Genomic DNA, 21,644 nt, shown 5'->3' with positions numbered 1-21,644 from the left:
CTACAAGGAGGGAAGCAAATGCGAGTCGGATGAGGAGTCGACAGAGATGAAGATGGAAATGTGCTGTGATAGCGGTTGTGGTTTCAAATTGGAGTGGTAGAAGAAATGGGATAAAATGTTAAAGACGAGGATGGGGTTGAATGGGTGGTACATGTACTAGGATTTAAGAGGGTGGATAGATGGTCTTTCTTTTTTTTAAGTTTAAAAATTGGCAGAAGATAAATGTTAGAAGAGGAGGAAATAAATTGAATTTTCAGTCAAAATAATACACATCAGACACCTGCGTGTCCGTCATGTAGGATTTTTCGGTCAACCTTCAGCTGAATCCAGTGTAAAAAAACTGAACCGGACCGGCCGGTTCAATCGGTAAACCGATGAACCGATCAATGGTCTGCTCTGGTTCATAAGCTAAACCGGGGATCGGTTCAAACCGGATTGAACCAGTCAAACCGGTGTGAACCGGTTTAAATAAATATATTGACATTTGTCCTATTTTTTCTCATTTAACTCCTAATATCTCAATTATTATAGATTTAAATGAATTTTGATGATGACTTTGGTATCAATAACTATTAATTTTAGTTATTGAAAAATTATAAAGATCAAAATTCTCAATATTGTTGTACTTTATTATTATTACAATCAAATTCTTATTGTATTTCTTTATATTTTGTTATTAGTAATTATTAGTATTGTTATATTTTGTCATTTTTAATTAAATTATATTATTTTAATATGACCGGTTTGATCCCGAGTTGACCCCGATCTGACCCATTAACCCTTGAACCACTACCTCAACCGGTTTAGTATCCGGTCTGGTTTTTTGTTCCTTGGCTAAATCAACAAGGTAACAATCAAACGAGACTTTTCTGTTAGCCTGGTAGCCTGGGATGTGGACGTACCGTTTTAATTAGTTTGGGACACGGGATGCACCAAAAATTAGTTTATGACACTGAGCGCACCTGGAAAAATAGTTCAGGGTGCTATGCGCACCTTAACTCGTCAAAATAATACACATCAGACACCTACTATCCGCCATGTCAGATTTTTCGGTCAACTAACGGTCAAACTTAACTTTTTTGTTAGCCCGGGATATGGATGCACCGTTTTAATTAGTTTGGGACATTGGATGCACCGTTTTAATTAGTTTGAGATACTGGACGCACCAAAAATTACTTTAGAACACTGGATGCACTTGGGAAAATAGTTTGGGGGTGCTGGGCGTACTTTAACCCTATAATTAATAAGCTGAAGAGGAAAAAAAAACCGGGGGGGGGGACTAGGCTCATTCATTAGAACTAAACATGAAGTATTACAAAAATTTTAAAAAAAACTTAACATGAAGTGAAAAGCAGAATCTAATCAGTGCTGTTGATGAGTCTTGTAGTTCTTTTATGGAGGTGCTGATGAGGTAGGGTGTGTTTGGGATAGCAATGACAGAAGTAACTTTTTTTAAATCTGACTTTTATAGAAATCAGATTGAGTAAAAGTCATATAGTATAATGTGATTTATGTTTGGATTGAGTTTTCTAAAAAAGTCAATTTGAGAAGCTAAAACTTATTTAGATGATAAATGTAAAAGTAAGTTTAGATATAAAATGACTGAAAATGACATAAATTTTATTGAATGATACATATTTAATTAAAATTAAAATTATAAAAATAAAAATAGTTATTTTTAAGAATAATTAAAAGGGAAAATTGCAAATAAAGACCCCCCAATATATAAAATGGCAATCAGGGACCCCCAATTTGAGAAATTGCTGCAGAGGACCCGGTCCCAATTTGCAATTATGAAATGTGAGGAAAATGGCTGAAATGCCCTCACTCATCATGACTGTTAATGAAGGCAGAGACCAGGATTTTAATGGGTGGCGGGAGAGCTGGCGGAGTAGGATGAGCCGAACGAATATGTGCGATATTGGGATCTTCGAACATTGGCAATAATGCGACTAACTTACTGAGTAAACCATTCTTGTATTGTTCCCTGTAAGAGTTACACATCGTCACATTCTCCATCTTCATCTCTGCTGTGTGGGTGAGTAGGCTGGAGGAAGGGAGGGAATGGGAGGTGTAGTTGAAGATGAAAGATATGACAATGTAGGAGGTTGTGGTTAGTTGGAGGTGGGATATTTTTGTTTTCGTAGTCTGAACGGTCATCTGTCATTTGTAGTGCACGGTGCTGGTTGCGATGGGGAAGGGGTCAGAGTGTAGTGGTTTGGCAGAGTGTAGGTTGGATAATGGCCGTTAGTTTGACCGTGAACGTTGAGGTGTTGCCGCGGAATGAGGGAATGACGATACCATGATTTTCGGTGTTGAAGTCGTCAAGCCCTAAAGTGAAGTTGTGAAGCCCTAAAGTGAAGTTGTGAAGGCCTAAAGTGATGTTGGGAAGACAGGAGGTCACGGGTTTTTAATTTGGTATGTAAATGGTTGAGTCGATGGAATAAATGAGTAAATATTTATTAGTGAAGCTAACGTACTGACTAAACGTAAATTTTTGCTGCAGATTAGTATGAAAAATGGATTTCAATAACCGAAGAAGCTGTGGGAAGGAGTTGTTCTGTTACGTGCACATTGGTGGACATTTTGAAGCAAATGGTGAAGGGATAGTTAAATATATTGGAGGGAGTGTAAGGGTAACCAGTATAAAAGAATGGATAACAGTAGACGAGTTGTGTGGAATAATTTCACAGTGGATAGGCAATGATGGTGGTGGATATGAGATTAAGTATAAAGTTAAATTTGATGAGAGTACATTGATTGATCTTTGTGATGATGGTGATATCAGCAACTTGTTTAGATATAATGACAGCAGTGGTCATGTGTATGTAGGAGGGAAAGGGAATGATAGGGAACGTAGAGCAAGGAATGATCCAGACGTGTAAGTGGTTATGTTTTCCAATTGAATCTTGTTATTTACTAATATATTGTTGGTAATTCGTATAGAAATATTGTAATGAAGCTAATGGTGCTGCAGTCCTAAATTGTAATTAGTAAATGCAAGCATGTTATTGAACATAGTGGACATGTCATTTCCATTTGTAAACTTGTGTTTTAGAAATGCAGACTTGTTATTAGACATAAGCAGAGATTTCCATATGTAGACTTGTAATTCAACGTATTGAAGTTATAATTATCATATACGGACTTGTTATTTAGATCTGTAGATGTTATTTTACTAACCAGTAGTTTCTATATGGAAACTTGTTATATGAGTAACTCAAGTTGTAATTACCTCTTACGGACTTGTTAATTGAGCAAGGAATTGTTTGTAGATGTAGACTTGTTATTTTAGTTAGTAAAGTTGTAATAACCATATGCGGACTTGTTATTTAGATATGTAGACATGTTATTTTATTCAAACCTGTCGTTTGAATATAGCTGTCCTAACTTGGTATTATGGTGGCAGGAGTGAGAATTTATTTGGACTTTCACAATATATGAATACATTTGAAACGACCATTGGTGATGAACATGAGCCAGTGAATGTTGAGAATGGAGTTGAATGCCTAACTTTTGAAGGAGGCGGATCAAGTCAGAGAAGCAAGTGTAGTGGTTCAGAGAGTCAGGGAAGACTGACGGGCGAGATGAATTGTACGAAATGGGCAGGAGTGTTTGTAGGAGTGGGCCAATATGTTCCACATGCTGTTGCTTTTAGGGAAGCTGTGTACAGGTTCAGTATTGCAGAGAAGTTTGCAGCAAGATATATCAGGAATAGTAAGGAGAAGATGAATGTGAGGTGTAAAGTAGAAGGGTGTCCTTGGAAGATATGTGCAAATGCTGTTGGAAAGAACAGTCATCTATTACGTGTGACTACATTTTGCAATAAGCACATTCATTCAGCCCAAGACAATTTGATTGTGACTTATGGTGGGAGTGCTGCGTTGACATCATCAGTAATAGTTGAAGAGATAAGGGACCATGCTGAAAAACGGCCCACTGAGATAAGGAAGATGTTGGAGAGGGAGTATGGTGTGAGGCTTACATATTGTCAGGCATATAGAGCAAAGGAAAAGGCAATGGAAGAAATACATGGGAAACCGGAACAGTCCTATATGTTAATACCATGGTTATGTGAAAGGTTGAAGGAAACTGATGACAAAACGGTTGCTGAATGGGCCTCCATTGGTAATAGATTTGAGCGTGTGTTCATTGCATACGGTGCATGTGTTGAGGGTTTTTTGAACGGTGCAAGGCCTATATTATATGTTGATGGTACTCATTTAAGTGGTCCATATAAGGGGACATTACTGTCAGCTTCGGCATATGATGCGGATAATGAGATGTTGCCGTTTGCAATAGCAGTGGTGAAGGGAGAGAATCTTGATGACTGGACGTGGTTTTTTCACAAGATTAAACAAATTGTTGGTTCAATGCAACTGACTATTGTGTCAGATAGACATAATTCTATAATTGGTGCTGTGCAAGCAATATTTGGGGGTGAAAGGCATGCATACTGTTATAGGCATGTGAAGGAGAACTTTAGCTCTGAATATATGAAATTAAACAGAGGTCGGAGAAGGACAAGTGAAAATTCAAAGGAAGATGCATTAAAGGTACTGGATAAAGTGGCTTATGCAAGACTTGCGGATGAGTTTGATCATGCGCTGGATGATCTCAGAACCATGTCTCATGAGTTATATGAGTGGGTTATCAATCAAGGTGATGTGGATAGGTGGGCATTGAGCAAGTTCCCATATAGAAGGTGGGACAACATAACAACTAATTTAGCTGAATCTTTTAATGCTTGGATGGTAAGGGAGAGGAAGCATAACGTGGCCCAAATGATCCATGAGCACCGGGAGAAAGTAGCAAGAAAGATGCATGCATCATATGCAGCAATGACTAAGTGGAGTAATTGCGTTGGGCCAAAAATAGAGGCAAAAGTATTGGAGCATGTGTATTTCGGTAGGTACATGCACTGTGAGAATTATGGAGGGGGAAGAATATGCGTGCACACATCACGTGGAGACCAAAGAGTGGACCTTGGCCTACACAAATGTAGCTGTGGAACTTGGCAAATGTTAGGGATTCCATGCTCACATGCTTGTGCAGCCATTAAGACCATAGGGGGAAACGTTTATGATTATGTTGAAGAGTGTTACAAACGTTCATCCCAAGAAAAAATCTATGCCCGGAGCATGGTTCCAGTGGTGACAATTGATATGCCTCACCTGAATGACTATACGTTTGAGAATCTTACTGCTCAACCCTTGCTTTTACCCCCAGTCACTGCTAGGCCTTCTGGAAGACCAAGAAGAAATAGAAAGGAATCACAATTCCACAACAAAAAAATATATCATTGCACTAGATGTCTTCATCCTGGACATACAAAGAGGACATGCAAAAATCCTAACCCAAGTTGACTTCCACTTACAAATGGGACAACTAATTTTTTTGGCACATATAGGGTTCATCCTTCTTAATTTTTTTGGGAGCAGGATGTTAGTAGATGTGCACATATATTTTTTGTTACTTCTATGTTTGGGACAAAGGGACATTAAGTGGAAGATGTAAGTTAATGTGCACTTGTCATTGAATGTTGTAAAGAACTTGTTGCTGTCAAAGAAATCAGAACTTGTCACTTCTTGTTATTTTGCATAGTTAAGTTGTCATTTGCTTTTGTGCACTTGTAATTTCATGTTCATCAGAAGTGGTTGCTGTCAGAAATGTGCAAAGTGTAATTCCGTGTTTATCAGAAGTGGTTGCTGTCAGAAAACGAAATGTGTCAAAACCTTATAGGAACTTGTCATTTGGCATAGTAAAGTTGTCATTTGGCAATATGAAGTTGTCATTCCGTGTTTATCAGAAGTGGTTGCTGTCAGAAATGAAATGTGTCAAAACCATATAGGAACTTGTCATGTGCCATAGTAAAGTTGTCATTTGGCAATATGAAGTTGTCATTCCGTGTTTATCAGAAGTGGTTGCTGTCAGAAATGTGCAATGTGTAATTCCGTGTTTATCAGAAGTGGTTGCTGTCAGAAAACGAAATGTGTCAAAACCATATAGGAACTTGTCATGTGCCATAGTAAAGTTGTCATTTGGCAATATGAAGTTGTCATTCCGTGTTTATCAGAAGTGGTTGCTGTCAGAAATGTGCAATGTAATCATTGTCTTCAAAAGTATGAAAATGTATTAAAACCTTCTGGGAAATTGTCATTTTCCATAATAAACTTGTCATTTCCCTTTCTGAAGTTGTAACCTTGTGTTTACCAGTAGTGAAAATCCAGTCGTTTCATGAAAACATTATTCGAACTTGTAACTTTCGCTAGTGAACTTGTCACTTTCGTTTGTCAACTCGTCATTCTATGATTATCGTAAGTGGGAATCCACTAGTTTCAACAGAGAATCTCGGTTTCATGAAAACTTTATCGGAACTTGTAAATTGCCCAAGTCAACTTGTCAATTTCCTTAGTGAACTTGTCATTCCGTGATTATCATAAGTGGGAATCCACTCATCTCAACGGAAAATCTCGGTTTCACGAAAACCTTATGGGAACTTGTAAGTTTCACTAGTCAACTTGTCAATTTCGTTAGTGAACCTGTCATTCTGTGATTGTCATAAGTGGAATTCCACTAATTGGAATAGAAATTTTCCCTTGCATGAAAACATCTTGGGAACCAGTGATTTGGCATTGTCAACTTGTCATTTTCCTTTGTCAACCTCTCATTCCGTGAATCAATGTGCAAATTTAGCCACCTTTAATACAGAATCACAAATTTGTATGAAAACCTTTTCACAAGTTGTCATTGGCCATAATGAACTTGTCGTTACCTGTACTAAACTTGTCATTGGCCATTTGGCCTGACTAAAGGGAAATTTGTCATTCCAAATATAAGTGCTGTTATACCATCAATCCAAGCATATCATAACCATTACAATAATTGGCATACAATTTCAACAAATGAATCAATTGACAAAGTTAGTAAAAGTCACAGCCTAATTTAAATGCTCTCTATAAAGACGTTCTCCTCTTCTTGGTCATTCAGCCCTTCTCTGGTTGTGAGATAAGATCATACACATTCTGACGGCATTCATTGTCATCATGGTTCACCAGCCACCACATCAGCTCGCGCCGAAAAGAGGACACATCAGGCCGCACAGCAAGTTTACCACCAAACAAGTCACACGTGGTCACTCTTGATTGCACAATAAATAAGGTAATGTCAATACCTCGGTATATTCAAGGGAAACATCAGGCTCCCATTTCTTGAGCCATATGAGCACATGCACACCACAGTCCCTCCTGCCCACAAACCACCCTAACAGTTTCAGCTCCTCAAACCAACACAGCCAAATAACATATCACATGAGTAGGGTGTATACACTCACAAATTTTTCTGCTGTGGTACATCAGGCCAGACAATTTCCAAGTTATCACTAAAATCTGGTCTGACCATGTGAAGTATGTCTTCAAACCGATCCCTCTGCACATATGCCATATTCATCAAAAGGATAACAATATAAAAACTGTCATTTCCCTATCTAACATGCACAGGTCAGTAACATCTTACACATCCGGTGATGGCCATTTCTTGGGGGTCATATGTGGCTGCCTTCTTCTGCTTGGAGGTGGTCTTCTTACGCTGTAAACTTGCTCGCATGGAATCAAGGACATTAAACTTCTGGGTCTTTGGTTCGAATGCAAAACAGAACCAATGCTCCCCAACTAGAGCAGGACCCAGAATCAAGTCACAGTCACCTATGTTGTAGCCAACATAATGCGGAAGTATTTGTCGTGCATGCTGGTTAGGATCCCAACGAGCTGGATCACGGGTCATTATGGCCTGTTGCTTAAAGAGTATTGAAAATTCACTCTTCCATGTTATTTCATATGATTTGGGTACAATATATAGAGTCTCATACTACCGGTTACAATCAATCAGTAATAAATGAAAGATATTGCAATATCACAAGTAATCAGGAATTTATTGTCTAGCTAGAATCATGGGTAATTAATGGAGAGAATAAAGGGAGAGAATCAGGGAGAGAATCAAGGGCTTCTAACACTCCCCCTCAAGCTGGAGAGTAGATGTCAACCATTCCCAGCTTGCTTCGAAGCCCTTCAAACTTGACTCTGGCTAACGGTTTGGTCATGATGTCAGCAATCTGATCAGTTGAACGCACATAGTTCAAGTTAATGATACCATCCTCGACCTTTTCTTTGATGAAGTGCCGATCAATGTCAACATGCTTTGTTCGGTCGTGATACACAGGATTTTTGGTCATTTCAATGCTGGCTTGATTGTCACACCAGAGATTCATAGGTCCTTCATAGGAGATTCTCAATTCCTTCAGAAGTCTAATCACCCACATTCCTTCACATACCCCCAGGGCTACAGCTCTTAGCTCAGCCTCAGCACTGCTTCTTGAGACTACTGTCTGTTTCTTGCTTCGCCAAGTGACTAAGTTTCCCCAAACATAAGTACAGTATCCTGTGACAGATCTTCTGTTATCCACAGCTCTCCCATGATCTGCATCAGTGTAGACCTCGATGCTCCTTGTACTCCCCCTTTTAAAGAATAGTCCTCTTCCAGGGTTGAGTTTGAGGTAGGTGAGGATTCTGTATACTGCTTCCATGTGTTCTTCCTGGGGTTGATGCATAAATTGGCTTACCACTCCAACTGCATAACTAATGTCAGGCCTTGTATGAGTCAAGTAGATTAGTTTGCCCACAAGTCTTCTGTACCTTTCTGAGTTAACTGGTGTCCCTTTTGGTTTCACTTCCAGATTGCATGACTCTTCCATAGGAGTCTCACTAGGTTTAGCCCCAAGTATTCCTGTTTCGTGGAGTAAGTCCAGTGTGTACTTTCGTTGAGACACACTTATACCCTTTTTGGATCTAGCAACCTCCATTCCAAGAAAGTACTTCATTTGGCCTAGATCCTTCACTTGGAATTCCCTAGCCAGGGCCTTCTTGAGGTGAGAGATAGAAACCTCATCACTGCCAGTTATGACTATATCATCCACATACACAATTAGGATCGTTACCTTTCCATCACTGTGTTTGACGAAAAGAGTGTGATCAGCTTGTCCTTGAATGTAGCCAAACCTTTTGATTGCTTTGGCAAACCTGTCGAACCATGCTCGTGGAGATTGTTTCAGGCCATATAATGATTTCTTCAATTTGCAAACTGAGTTGGGCGGAGCTATTACTCCATCTGGAATTTCCATGTACACTTCCTCCTCCAAATCTCCATTTAGGAAAGCATTCTTCACATCTAGTTGATGTAGGGGCCAATCAAGGTTGGCAGCTAGGGACAGGAGTACCTGGATGGTGTTGAATTTTGCCACAGGAGCAAACGTTTCTTGATAATCAATCCCATAGGTTTGGGTGTACCCTTTGGCAACTAATCTTCCTTTGTACTTGTTGATGCTGCCATCAGGATTGAATTTAGGGGTGAAGATCCACCTGCAACCCACTGCTTTCTTGCCTTTAGGAAGTGTGGTGATATCCCACGTGTTATTCTCCTTCAAGGCTCTCAACTCCTCATATGCAGCATGTTTCCAATTAGGATCTGTTACAGCCTGTTGAAATGTTTCTGGAATTTTCACCTGTGAGCTATTCACTACAAAAGTTTGCATTCTCGCAGATAAATTGCCATAGGAGACAAATTTTTGAATAGGATGTTGAGTACACGATCTTACCCCCTTTCTAAGTGCAATAGGCCATCCCAGTTCTTCAGGATCCAACTCCGGATTGGAATCATGTTGCTGCCTTGGAATGGAAGGAACCCTACTACTACTGTCCTGTTCACCTGATTGAGGACTTGAGTGCTCTGTCACCCCTGCATCAATTTCAGCATTGGTTTCCATTGGGTGAGGGATGTTTGTGGAGTTTTGGTGTTCTGGAGAAGGTGTAGTAGTAGGGGTTTTTGGTTCCGTTTCCGGTTCAGGGATGTTGTCTTGAGGCGGTATGGTTATAGGTTCGGATGTAATTAGCCATTCTACTCCATAGTGCTCCCCCTGAATGGGTAATTTGGGATAGTAAGCATCATCCTCATAAAAGACTGTGTCTTTGGAGATTATAAGTTTTCTGGTGGTGGGACAATAACACTTGTACCCCTTTTTGGTGGAGGAATACCCGAGGAAAATGCATTTTTCTGCTCTAGCACCTAGTTTGCCTCCATCATGTTTATGGACAAAGACGACACACCCAAAGACCTTTTGAGGGATGGTATTGATGATAGGTGAAGTGGGGTAAGTCTCGAGGAGCTTTTGAATAGGGGTACTAAAGTGGAGAATTTTAGAGGCCATGCGGTTGATAAGTAGGCTGCGGTTAGTACAGCATCTCCCCAAAACAGATTTGGAACATTTCTTTCCATCATAATAGCTCGGGTCACTTCCAAAAGGTGTCTATTCTTTCGCTCAGCAACTCCATTTTGTTGAGGAGTATAAACACATGAGGTTTGGTGATGGATTCCCTCCTGCTCAAGAAATTCCCTAAAGGCTCCACTCACATACTCTTTGGCATTGTCACTTCTCAGGACTTTGATGGTAGTTTGGAATTGGGTTCTCACAAACGAGTAAAAGTTTTTGAAAATTTGTAGGGCTTCGGATTTCTCTTTCATAAGGTAAACCCATGTGACCCGGGTGTGATCATCTATGAATGTGATAAACCACTTTGTGCCTGTTCGGGTGTTGGTTTTGGCTGGTCCCCAAATGTCGGTATGGATCATTGTGAACGGGGTAGAAGGTTTGTAAGTATGTTTGGGATAAGAGGCGCGAGTTTGTTTAGCAATTTGACACGTTTCACATTGGAAAGGAGAAGAATTTTTATTGAATAAAGTTGGAAACACATGCTTCATATAATCAAAGCTGGGGTGGCCTAATCTTTGATGCCACAACATTACATTTTTATTCTGAGAGTTGGAGCTAACCATAGCTTTCTTTGCTCCTGCTGTCTTCATATCCTTTCCTTCAAAGTAGTAGAGTCCATCCCATTCTTTAGCAGTCAAAATCTTCCTCCCCGAGGTCGAATCCTGAAAAACACATTTAACATCATCAAATATCACCCGACATGCTTTCCCTTTAGTTAATTTGCTCACAGAAATAAGATTGCAAGTAAGAGCAGGGACAAACAAAACATTATGGATTTCCAGATCTTCAGATAGAGCCACACTGCCAACACCCTCAACTTTAGTATACAGTCCAGTTGCCACTTTTACTCTAAGGTTCTCATGGCAATATTTGAGGGTTTTGAAGAAGGACTTATTACCAGTCATGTGATCTGTAGCACCGGAGTCAACAATCCAAGTCTCATCACTAGTTATCATTGCATTGAGGGCTATAATGGAATTACCTGACTGTATCAAGTTCACGTTGGGAACAGATTTTGATTTGTTTTGTTTTTCAAGTATCTTACGAAGCATTTGAAGCTCTTCTCTGGTCAATTGGTCTCCATCATCACCTTTTTCTTCAGAGGAGGTGTGGTGGCTCCTTCTATCTTCCCGTTGTTTCTGTTTCCCTTGAGCTGGTTTCCCATGTAGTTTCCAGCATTCATCTCTGGTGTGGCCTCTCTTGTTACAGTGGTTGCACCACTTGTTCCCTTTCTTCTCAGGGCCCTCTGATGTCTGGAACCCCCTCGTCACCAATGCCGAGCCCTCTGCTGCGGTCAGGCTGCTTTGAGTGAGGTGTCTTCGGCTTTCTTCGAACTTAACCATACTGAAAACTTCAAATAGGGATGGCAGCGGCTTCAGTCCCATAATTCTCCCTCTCACTTCTTCAAAAACATCATTCAGGCCCAACAGAAAGTCATATGTTCGTCCTCTTTCCACCAATTGTCTGTAGTAATTTGCATCATCCATATCCTTCCAAGGATGTACTTCAAAGAGGTCCAATTGCTGCCATATCTTTGTCAATGTACTGTAGTATTGAGTCACAGTTAAGTTGCCTTGTTTCAGATCTTTGAGCTGCCTCTTTAGATCTAATAAGGCTGCAGTGTTATCGAGGGTAGAGTAGGTCCGCTTAGCGCATCCCAGATTTCCTTGGCTGTACTTGCAAGAAGGTATCCTTCACTGATTTCGAGAGTCATTGAATTGCACAACCAAGACATTACCTGATTATTTTCAGCGAACCAGGTATCAAATTTGGGATCATTATGCGAAGGTTGTGTTGCTTCTCCATTGATATACTTCTCCTTACGCTTCCCACGCAGATACATTAATACACTTTGAGACCATTGAGATAATTGCTTCCATTAAGTTTGTGGGCTACCCCCATAGCTTGAGGTTCAGCGGCTACTGTCAGATCTGAAGAAGAAGTAACCACCGGTGAAGAAGGAGAAGGAGTAGCTTGAGTATTTGAAGATGTACCGGACATGAGAACCCTTGGAATATTGCGAACAGACCCAAAAAGTGGTGGGAATTCTGGGTTATCCATCTTCTGGGTCTCTGGGAGGTACTGGAGGTCTCTGGCGGCGGCGCGTGGGCGGCACGCGCTGGTACAGTGGCGGGGCGTGGCGGCGCGTGGGATTCACGCGCGGAGCTTGTAACGGCGCGTGAGGGTCACGCGCAGCTCCGTTGGACGTCGGCTTCTGGGGACGCGCCGATCTGGGGACGCCGGTGAGGCCTGGAGGGGTGGTGTCGTCCACGGACCACTTCTGGTTCCAGTTTCAGGACGTCTCACTCACTCTCTCTCTCTCTCTCTCCTCGCCGTCTCTCTCTCTCTGGCTCACGGCAGACTCTCCAGGACCCTTTCCAAGCTCACACGCTCTGATACCATGCTTAAAGAGTATTGAAAATTCACTCTTCCATGTTATTTCATATGATTTGGGTACAATATATAGAGTCTCATACTACCGGTTACAATCAATCAGTAATAAATGAAAGATATTGCAATATCACAAGTAATCAGGAATTTATTGTCTAGCTAGAATCATGGGTAATTAATGGAGAGAATAAAGGGAGAGAATCAGGGAGAGAATCAAGGGCTTCTAACACCTGTGAAATGCAGAAAACCAAGTTCTTATTCACTGTAACACACTTTATTCTGTCATTTTCATTTCCAATCTTGTAAATCAACAAAGCCTATTAGTAATACAGAAACCTCACCATGAAGTCTGCATCAAATATATGCCTCTTAACTCGGCCTTCAACTGCCTGCTGCTCTTGCACCAAAGCCTTACAGACCAACGACATCACTCGGTTACTCACCCTGTTATTTCCACCAAGCGAATGCAGCAATCGTCGGGGGATGTCTTCATCAAACATTCTGATCAAAGGACTGAAACATATTCAAGTGAGTTACTAGATGTGTTATGTTAACATGTAGTCAACAAATAAGATCACATAAGCAAAGATTTTCACTTACATCTCACCCTCATCACCTTTGACAGCTCGGCTGACTAAGTTGAACAAAATATCCTTGGGCTCCATAGGCCTCTTCACTCTTGATTGTGCCTTCAACTCCAACCAAGGAGACTTGATCTTGCTGAACCGAACCCTAGTAGATCTCCTTAGTTGTTGTGCCTCCACAGATACAGGTTCTGGATCAGGCCCAACATATTCAACAATGGCCAGGGGGGATACCTCCATCGGTGAGTGACCTTCTGCCTCATCACCTTCAATGGTGGGGGACACTTCCCTAGGGGGACTGGCTGCAGGTATGTCACCCTCATCACCTTCAATGGTGGGTGACACTTCCCTAGGGGGACTGGCTGCAGGTATGTCACCCTCATCACCTTCAATGGTGGGTGACACTTCCCTAGGGGGACTGGCTGCAGGTATGTCACCCTCTGCATCACCCTTGTATTCCCTCTCCCCTTCGCTCCTGTCATCACCATCCCCTTGACCCTCTTCCTCCATCTCTTCATTGTCGCTGTCATTCTCTGTGTCGCCCTTCCCATGACTGTCTCCATCTTCACTGCTTACTTCATCCTTCTCCTTTTCCTCAGTTGTGTCATCATTGTTGCGCCTCTCCTCCTCATCATCTTCAGAGTCACTTCTATTTGTAGGCACTGTCTCAACCCGAGCCTTTCCTCTTGATTTACCCTTCCCACCATCTCCCTGTCTTGGGATTTGCACCTTCACCAACTCCTCATCCACCATTTTCATTAGCATCTTTTGCCCTTCCTCTATCCTCTTCATTAGGCGCTCACGTAACTTCTTCAGCTCCTGCATGTAAAAGACATTAATCAAGTAAGTATATACAACAACAAGTTCACTATGGAAAATGACACCTTCACTATGACATATTGACAAGTTCAGTAAACCAGATTACAATTCAGGTATGGCAGATCACAAGTTCATTATATAGAATTACAAGTTTAGTAAACAAAATCACAACTTAGGTATGGCAGATCACAAGTTTATTGTACCGAATGACAACCTCAGTAAACCAGATTACAATTCAGGTATGGCAGATCACAAGTTCATTATACAGAATTACAAGTTCAATAAACAAAATAACAACTTAGGTATGGCAGATCACAAGTTTATTATACCGAATGACAACCTCAGTAAACCAGATTACAATTCAGGTATGGCAGATCACAAGTTCATTATACAGAATTACAAGTTCAGTAAATCATATCACAACTCACGTATGGCAAATGACAAGTTCATTATAACGAATGACAAGTTCAGTAAACTATATCACAACTCACGTATCGCAGATGACAAGTTCATTATACCGAATGACAAGTTCAGTAAACCATATCACAACTCGTGTATGGCAGATGACAAGTTTATCATACCGAATGACAACATCAGTAAACCAGATTACAATTAAGGTATGGTAGATCACAAGTTCATTATACAGAATTACAAGTTCAGTAAATCATATCACAACTCACGTATGGCAAATGACAAGTTCATTATACCGAATGACAAGTTAAGTAAACAAAATCACAACTCACGTATGGCAGATGACAAGTTCATTATACCAAATGACAAGTTCAATAAACCATATCACAACTCGTGTATGGCAGATGACAAGTTGATCATACCGAATGACAACATCAGTAAACCAAATTACAATTAAGGTATGGTAGATCACAAGTTCATTATACAGAATTACAAGTTCAGTAAATCATATCACAACTCACGTATGGCAAATGACAAGTTCATTATACCGAATGACAAGTTCAGTAAACCATATCACAACTCACGTATCGCAGATGACAAGTTCATTATACCGAATGACAAGTTCAATATACAAAATCACAAGTCAGTCTACCTATTGATAAGTTCAATATGGCCAATCACAGCATAAGTATTGCGAATAACAACTTAAGTTTGCCAAATTACAACTTAACAATGACAAAGCTCTATGTCACTATAGCAAATCAGAACTTCAGTATAGGAAATGACAACAATACTATGGCAGATAACAAGTTCAGGTTACGAAATAAAAACTTTAGTTTACCAATTATACCACATACCGGGTCCAAAAACTCTACAATTATCCTCTCTTCTTTCCCTGTCACAGCTTCACTGCCTTTTCCTCCATACATAATTCCCCTAACACTCTTCCTCTCCTTGCTGGCCAATTCTTTTATCTTCTCATCAGTCCAGTATTCAATTGCAGTAGTGGACTCTCGGCCAACAGGCGTGTTTAGGTTAAAATTCTCACCAAAAAAAAGCTGCAAGCCAGCCACATATATACAACATTAACGTTATGCACATCGGTAATCAAATGCAAACACAATGACAAATAAAATAGTCATACCAGAAGTAAGTATATGCAGCCACCAACAGTGCTACTCCCCTGCCCTTCATTGCCCCGCCTGTACCCTTTGACATAGTCTCCCATTTCTTTCCAGAGGTCCTTTATAATATAGGTAGCCCAATCATACTTTCCAAAGTCATCCATTGTGCAGCGCATGACTCTAACCAACTTCTCACTCACTTCTGAGCTTGAATTCGGACATAGAAAAGTACCCAGGGTGTATAGCACAAATAAAAACTCGAATCTGTGATCCTCCTCCCCTGAAACAATGTCGTTTAGTATTTTGCTGAATGACACTTTCCGATATTCATTTCTCAACTCCTGATACGTAGCATCACTCTCATCAACTTTAGTTTTCACCTCCTCCCCACCGTGACGGATTCCTAGCAGTTGCTCAACATCTTCTGCTCCTATTTCCTCTGATTTGCCCCTGATTGTAAATTGATGCGTTGGCGGGTCATATGATCTCAGCATGGTCACAATGAGATCACGGGGTAGTCTCTTTAATCCAACCTTCAACAGCCTCCCGAAGCCCATCCTCTCAACCCTCTCCCTTAAGTCTTCATTATTGTTCACAAAGTGCAGTAATTTTCTTAATCCCTTCAGGGACACCCGGGTTAGAAATGATGGGACATGTTTCTTTTTCTCCTCTTCTCCCTTTTGTGCCCTTCTTTTCTTCACCTCCTCGGTGTACCTCATCTTCTCTTCAGCGGCCAGAGCTTTCCATGCATTTGACGCAGCATCTCTTTTTTGTTTGGCTGTCATGTCAGGGTCAGCTATTGTGGCCATAAACTCACTTCTGAATAACACCCAACCGTTGTGTGCCTTTTTTGATCCAGAGGCTCCTTCTGATGCCATCTTCCTCTTCCTGCAAAATATTCAACATACAATCCTTCACAACCACATTTACTAACTAACTATCACCTCTGTTAACAACCTATTCTGTAACCAACAGCCTTCTTACATCACCACCATTTACTTCTTATTTCGAAACATGAACTTGTAATTTCATATAAGCAAGTTGTTAATTTCTCAAAGTAAACTTGTTAGTCTCAACTACTTCTCATGCTTGTTATTTCTCATCATTAACTTGTCATTTATAATTATCAACTAGTTATTTTACATTATAAAGTTCTCCATTTGTCATAATCGCCTTTCTTATTCCCAACTTCTTATTGTCATTTTTAAACTTGTCATTTCCTATTGTTAACTTGTTAGGAACCCATGGCAACCTTCTTATTCCCAACTGCTCAATAACTTGTTATTCATTATATTCAACTTGTTATTTTCTATTACCAACTTGTCAATTACACATTCTTATTTTGCATTATCAACTTGTCAATCCCCCTACTTCAATTTTGTCATTTTAAACGACACTATCACTTCAACATCTCTTCAGATCAATTAATAGTTAACCAATTCAATTTGCCCTTTACCCATTCAAGTGTCGTCATTTCCCAAACTAATCTTGTCATCCTCCTAACTGATCTTCTAATTCCCTTCCCACCCAAACCCATTCGCCCATCTTCTTCCACAGATAACCATTTTTCGCCAATCAGTCACAGCATATTCAACAGAAAAAACATATATATACGTTCCTGCCCTAAACGCATTCCCTTCCCTCTCGTTAATGTATCACACAGGCAGCAACGAACACAAACAAACTAAAGCTTGAAACTTACCACCAGATTTTGTCGCCAAATGCCGCTGTTAACTTTGATAGCCACACACGACTGTCACGATGCCTCTACCTCCTCCCTTGCCTTTGATGATGTCGATAGATCACTATTCCAGCACGACTCCGTTCTCCTCTCCCACAGCAAATACACTCTTCTCTCACACAATACTCCTATCGCCGCAAAATGGAAACAAACTCTTGCGCACAAATAAACAGAGCACACCGCAAAGAATGGCCGACGGGATATACAAAGGAAGTTACCGCGCGTTTTGGGGGGGAGGAGAGCGCGGACAGGTTTTTTTCTTTTCAAATGAGTGAGGGGCATTTCAGCCATTTTCCTCACATTTCATAATTGCAAATTGGGACCGGGTCCTCTGCAGCAATTTCTCAAATTGGGGGTCCCTGATTGCCATTTTATATATTGGGGGTCTTTATTTGCAATTTCCCCTAATTAAAACTAAAATAATATATTTAAATTTTAGGAAAAATTGAGAAAAAGTCCTCCTATTAAAAATATAATTCGTGAGAAGGATTTAAATCATAATACAAGCATTCTATATCTATAATATTTACACTTAGTATATAAAAATTTATCAATTACTTCTTACTAATTAAATTTTTAATACAACATTTTTCTCAATTTTCCATAGATTTTATAAATATGATAGAAATAATAAAAAATAATAAATTTATTTTTAAAAATGGTTTTATTATTCAAAAAATAATTTCTTTAACATTAAAAAATGGCTAGGCTAAAAAATCAAAAAAAAAATACACATCATGCATAAAGCATTCTCTCTCCTCCCTCACTCATGGGCCCCGCATATCCAAACTTGTCGTGGAGAAGTCGGAAACAATGAATTGGAGCTTTTGGAAAAAAAACTCTTTTTAGACATAAGCCCATTTACCTCTATCGCCACTCCAAACATGACATTTAAATAAAAAGTTTCTTTTTTCATCATTTTCCAGTGGAGAAGTCGGTTTGAGGGGTATGAGCGTGATGCCAAACAGACTAGTAGTTATGCTCCATTGCTCATCACTTAATTCTTTTTCTATTTGCCTATCTCCAATTGCCCTACCCCCAAAATAATTATTTTAGGTCCCGTTTGATGCAAAACATTAAAGATGAGGGATAGAAACTGAGATTGTAATTGAAAAAAATTATTAAAATTTTTTTAACATGAGTAATTACTTGTTATATGGAATTAAGTAAACTTCTGAAACTAGGATTGGAGAATACTACTTCTCCTATGGTACTCTCCAATTACACATAGGTGAGTTTGTCAAATCTTATGTAGTAAGTAATTTTCATATTAAATACTATTTTTTCAATCTCAATCCTAATTTTTATATCTTATTTTTAATGTTTCGTACCAAATGTTATCTTGGGGCCCAAAAATCGGAATAAATTCTCTAGGCTTCTGATCAATTTGCGGGATTAGACCCGCCCCAATCAGTCCTCAAAAAAAAAAAAAAAGGACCCGCCCCAAACTCACCCGAATCTACTGCATCAATGGGCTCTGCGTGCATCACTTTGGGAAACTCGCTGTTGGGCCTCCTTTCCCCGAAAACTCATTCCCAAAGGATCATGAGTAGCATACAATTTCCTTTCTGGATTCCTTTAATTTATATTCTTTATTATTTTTTTTTAACGATAGGGGGTTTTAGAGTTTAAAACCGTATTATTTATGATTTAAGGCACGAGTTTAATGATGAGTTCCTTTAGCGAAATTAATTAGTTATCTCTATTTCTTGCACACGACCTCCACGAGTATAGTAAAATAGTAAAAGCATATTTACCAGCCAAAAACGCATGACCCCCCACCCACCAGTTCACACACCTTATAAATTTCATGCAAATGGTTTCATCGTCCTCCAAGACAAATCCCTCAACTTATTACTAATTATTAATTCCTCAGTCTCTCACACTCTGAAACATCCCATTGTCATCTTCTTCTTAATTCTCCCTGTCCGTCTTTTCATAACTCTACTTGCTCTCATCCCGAAACTTCTCTCTGTCACTATATATCCCTTTATCTGCAAAATCAAAATTAAAACTAGGAATAGTGAAAATCATAAACTGCACATACTCTTCCTTCCCTTCCCTGATCATGGCCACATAATACCAATAGTTGATATGGCCAGACTTTTCGCTGCAAGAGGTGTCAGAGCCACCATTGTCACAACCAACTAATGAAGAAGAATGCTTGAAATGGCTTGACTCCAAAAACCCAACTCAGTTCTTTACGTCTGCTTCGGCAGCATAGCCAACTTCACGGACTATCAGCTCAGAGAAATAGCAATGGGTCTAGAAGCGTCGGGACAAGATTTCATCTGGGTTGTGAGGAGAACCAAAGAGGACCAACAAGAACAAAAAGACAAACAGAAATGGCTACCTGAAGGATTTAAGAAGATTTAAGAAGAGAATACAAGGGAAGGGGCTGATCATAGGAGGATGGGCGCCACAAGTAATGATCCTTGATCATGAATCCATAGGCGGGTTCGTGACGCATTGTGGGTGGAATTCAACGTTGGAAGGAGTGAGTGCGGGAGTACCAATGGTGACATGGCCTGTGTCTGCAGAACAGTTTTACAATGAGAAGTTAGTCACAGAAGTTCTTAGAATTGGGGTCCCTGTGGGGGGCAAAGAAATGGGTTAGAGTAGTGGGAGACTGTGTACAAAAAGAAGCCATTGAGAAGGCAGTGAGTAGAGTAATGGCGGGAGAAGAAGCACAAGAAATGAGAAAAAGAGCAAAGAAACTTGCGAGCATGGCCAGAGAGGCTATGGAAGAAGGAGGATCATTGTCCTCGGACTTGGATGACTTAATTCAACAGCTTAAGTCTCGTGGTCACTGAGTGATGGTTTCTTCAAGATAACATTATTCTGCTTGACATTTCGGTTCAATTTCACGTTATCCAATGATAATATGGTCATAGAGGGAAAAACAACAGGCAATAATGTAGTATATTTGTTCTAAACAAAAATCTTATATACTACCTCCAGTCTTTAATGTAAAATCTCGTTTGACTTTTATTTTAATCCTATAAATATAAGACCCCAATCTACTTTATCTCTCATATTTATCTATTTTTTTTAAGATAATCCTTCTAATAACAGCAATTCTAGCCAATAAACTTGATTAGTAAGGATATTTTAGAAAAGACAACACTTATTTATTGTAAATAACTAATTTAACCTATTTTTTTAATATACTCAAATTAGTTAATTGGTTCTTATATTTAGGAGCAGAGGTAGTATATTGAATTTTTCGCTTGTTTTGGTCAACGATCGGAAGATTTGGGTGGTTTATTAATGCCTGGTCGCTTGTTAACCTTGATCCTCACATCATCAAAACTAACTTTTATTTTCAGATGGGGAAAAATGGCCCCTAACATCATCCGTATAAGCCCACAAGTGCTGGCTCTTGATGCTTCTCCGTCGGGTACTGCGCGAAGCATATACTAACCATATCTCCCACACCGACGTCCGGAAGAACCGAGGTCTCTTCCGCGGCATCACCGGATTGCGTGGCCTTGGCGGCGACGCTCTCTCCTTCGTTGAACAAACCACCAAAAACTACCAGAAAATGTTCTCTTATTCCTTACTTTCCACCCCCAGCGCCGTTGTTTATGTCGCCTTCGGCGGCAGATGCTCTTCCTGCAACGTCGAATTCACTCCGTTGTCTTCAATGTCCCGGGGCTTCTCCTTCCATGGCATTGGCTTCACCCGAATAACTGTCGCTGGGATTAATCTCCCAATCTCCGCTCCGTGTTGTCCTCCGACACTGTCATAACTAGGCTCCCTCCAGCAGCGTATGATTCCCTGAGAGAGATAATTTATTTACAATGAGCGTCAAATCCCAACTATTCAAATTTAATTTGAATGGTTGAGATTTAGTTTTTTTTTTTAATTTCTTTTTTTTGAAGCACCAAAGAGACAGTCTCTAATATGTTTGAAACTGTATGGGAATCAATTTCAGTGCTCATTTTAATGATGAGTATTATGATGCTTATCGAATTAAATCATTCAAAATTAGTATAGATAGTTGAGATTTAGTATTTAATATTTTTTTAAATTATTTTTCTTTAATAGGTGCATAATTCAAAATATATGTGATCTCTTTAAGTTTTTTTAAAAAAATATTTTTATTTAAAAATTACTAGTTAAAAATTTTAAATCTATACTATTAAAATTACATCTTCATGGTTTAAATTTCATTGCAGAGATAAGCATCACGGTGCTCATACCGAAAATAGTTCCAAATTGTATGAGATCAATCTTCGTAAACATTGATA

General features: G+C 39.8%; 1 protein-coding gene and 1 pseudogene across 1 annotated transcript; both read left to right on the top strand.

Annotated features, from left to right (window-relative positions):
• The first annotated feature begins 2,519 nt into the window (after positions 1-2,519).
• On the top strand, positions 2,520-5,504 carry LOC114739225 (uncharacterized). The gene is made up of 4 exons (XM_028927271.1): positions 2,520-2,751; positions 2,833-2,881; positions 3,410-5,228; positions 5,442-5,504. The coding sequence occupies exons 1-4, from the start codon at positions 2,520-2,522 to the stop codon at positions 5,502-5,504; spliced, it is 2,163 nt and encodes a 720-aa protein (XP_028783104.1).
• Positions 5,505-17,411: 11,907 nt separating this feature from the next.
• Positions 17,412-20,204, top strand: LOC114739224 (UDP-glucosyl transferase 73B2-like; annotated as a pseudogene).
• Positions 20,205-21,644: the final 1,440 nt, after the last annotated feature.

The sequence above is a fragment of the Neltuma alba genome, unplaced genomic scaffold (assembly GCF_004799145.2).
Source record: "Neltuma alba isolate B1F8T4 unplaced genomic scaffold, ASM479914v2 tig00013810_pilon, whole genome shotgun sequence".
NCBI lineage: Eukaryota > Viridiplantae > Streptophyta > Magnoliopsida > Fabales > Fabaceae > Neltuma > Neltuma alba.
This window is presented reverse-complemented; position numbering and strand designations above follow the sequence as displayed.

Excerpts from the sequence above, each read along its gene's own strand:
- LOC114739225 (XM_028927271.1), top strand. The coding sequence starts at position 2,520 with ATGGATTTCAATAACCGAAGAAGCTGTGGGAAGGAGTTGTTCTGTTAC. Across the intron at positions 2,752-2,832 it reads TAAAGTTAAATTTGATGAGA|GAGGGAAAGGGAATGATAGG; the intron begins GTACATTGATTG and ends ATGTGTATGTAG. Across the intron at positions 5,229-5,441 it reads AACCCTTGCTTTTACCCCCA|GATGTTAGTAGATGTGCACA; the intron begins GTCACTGCTAGG and ends TTTTGGGAGCAG.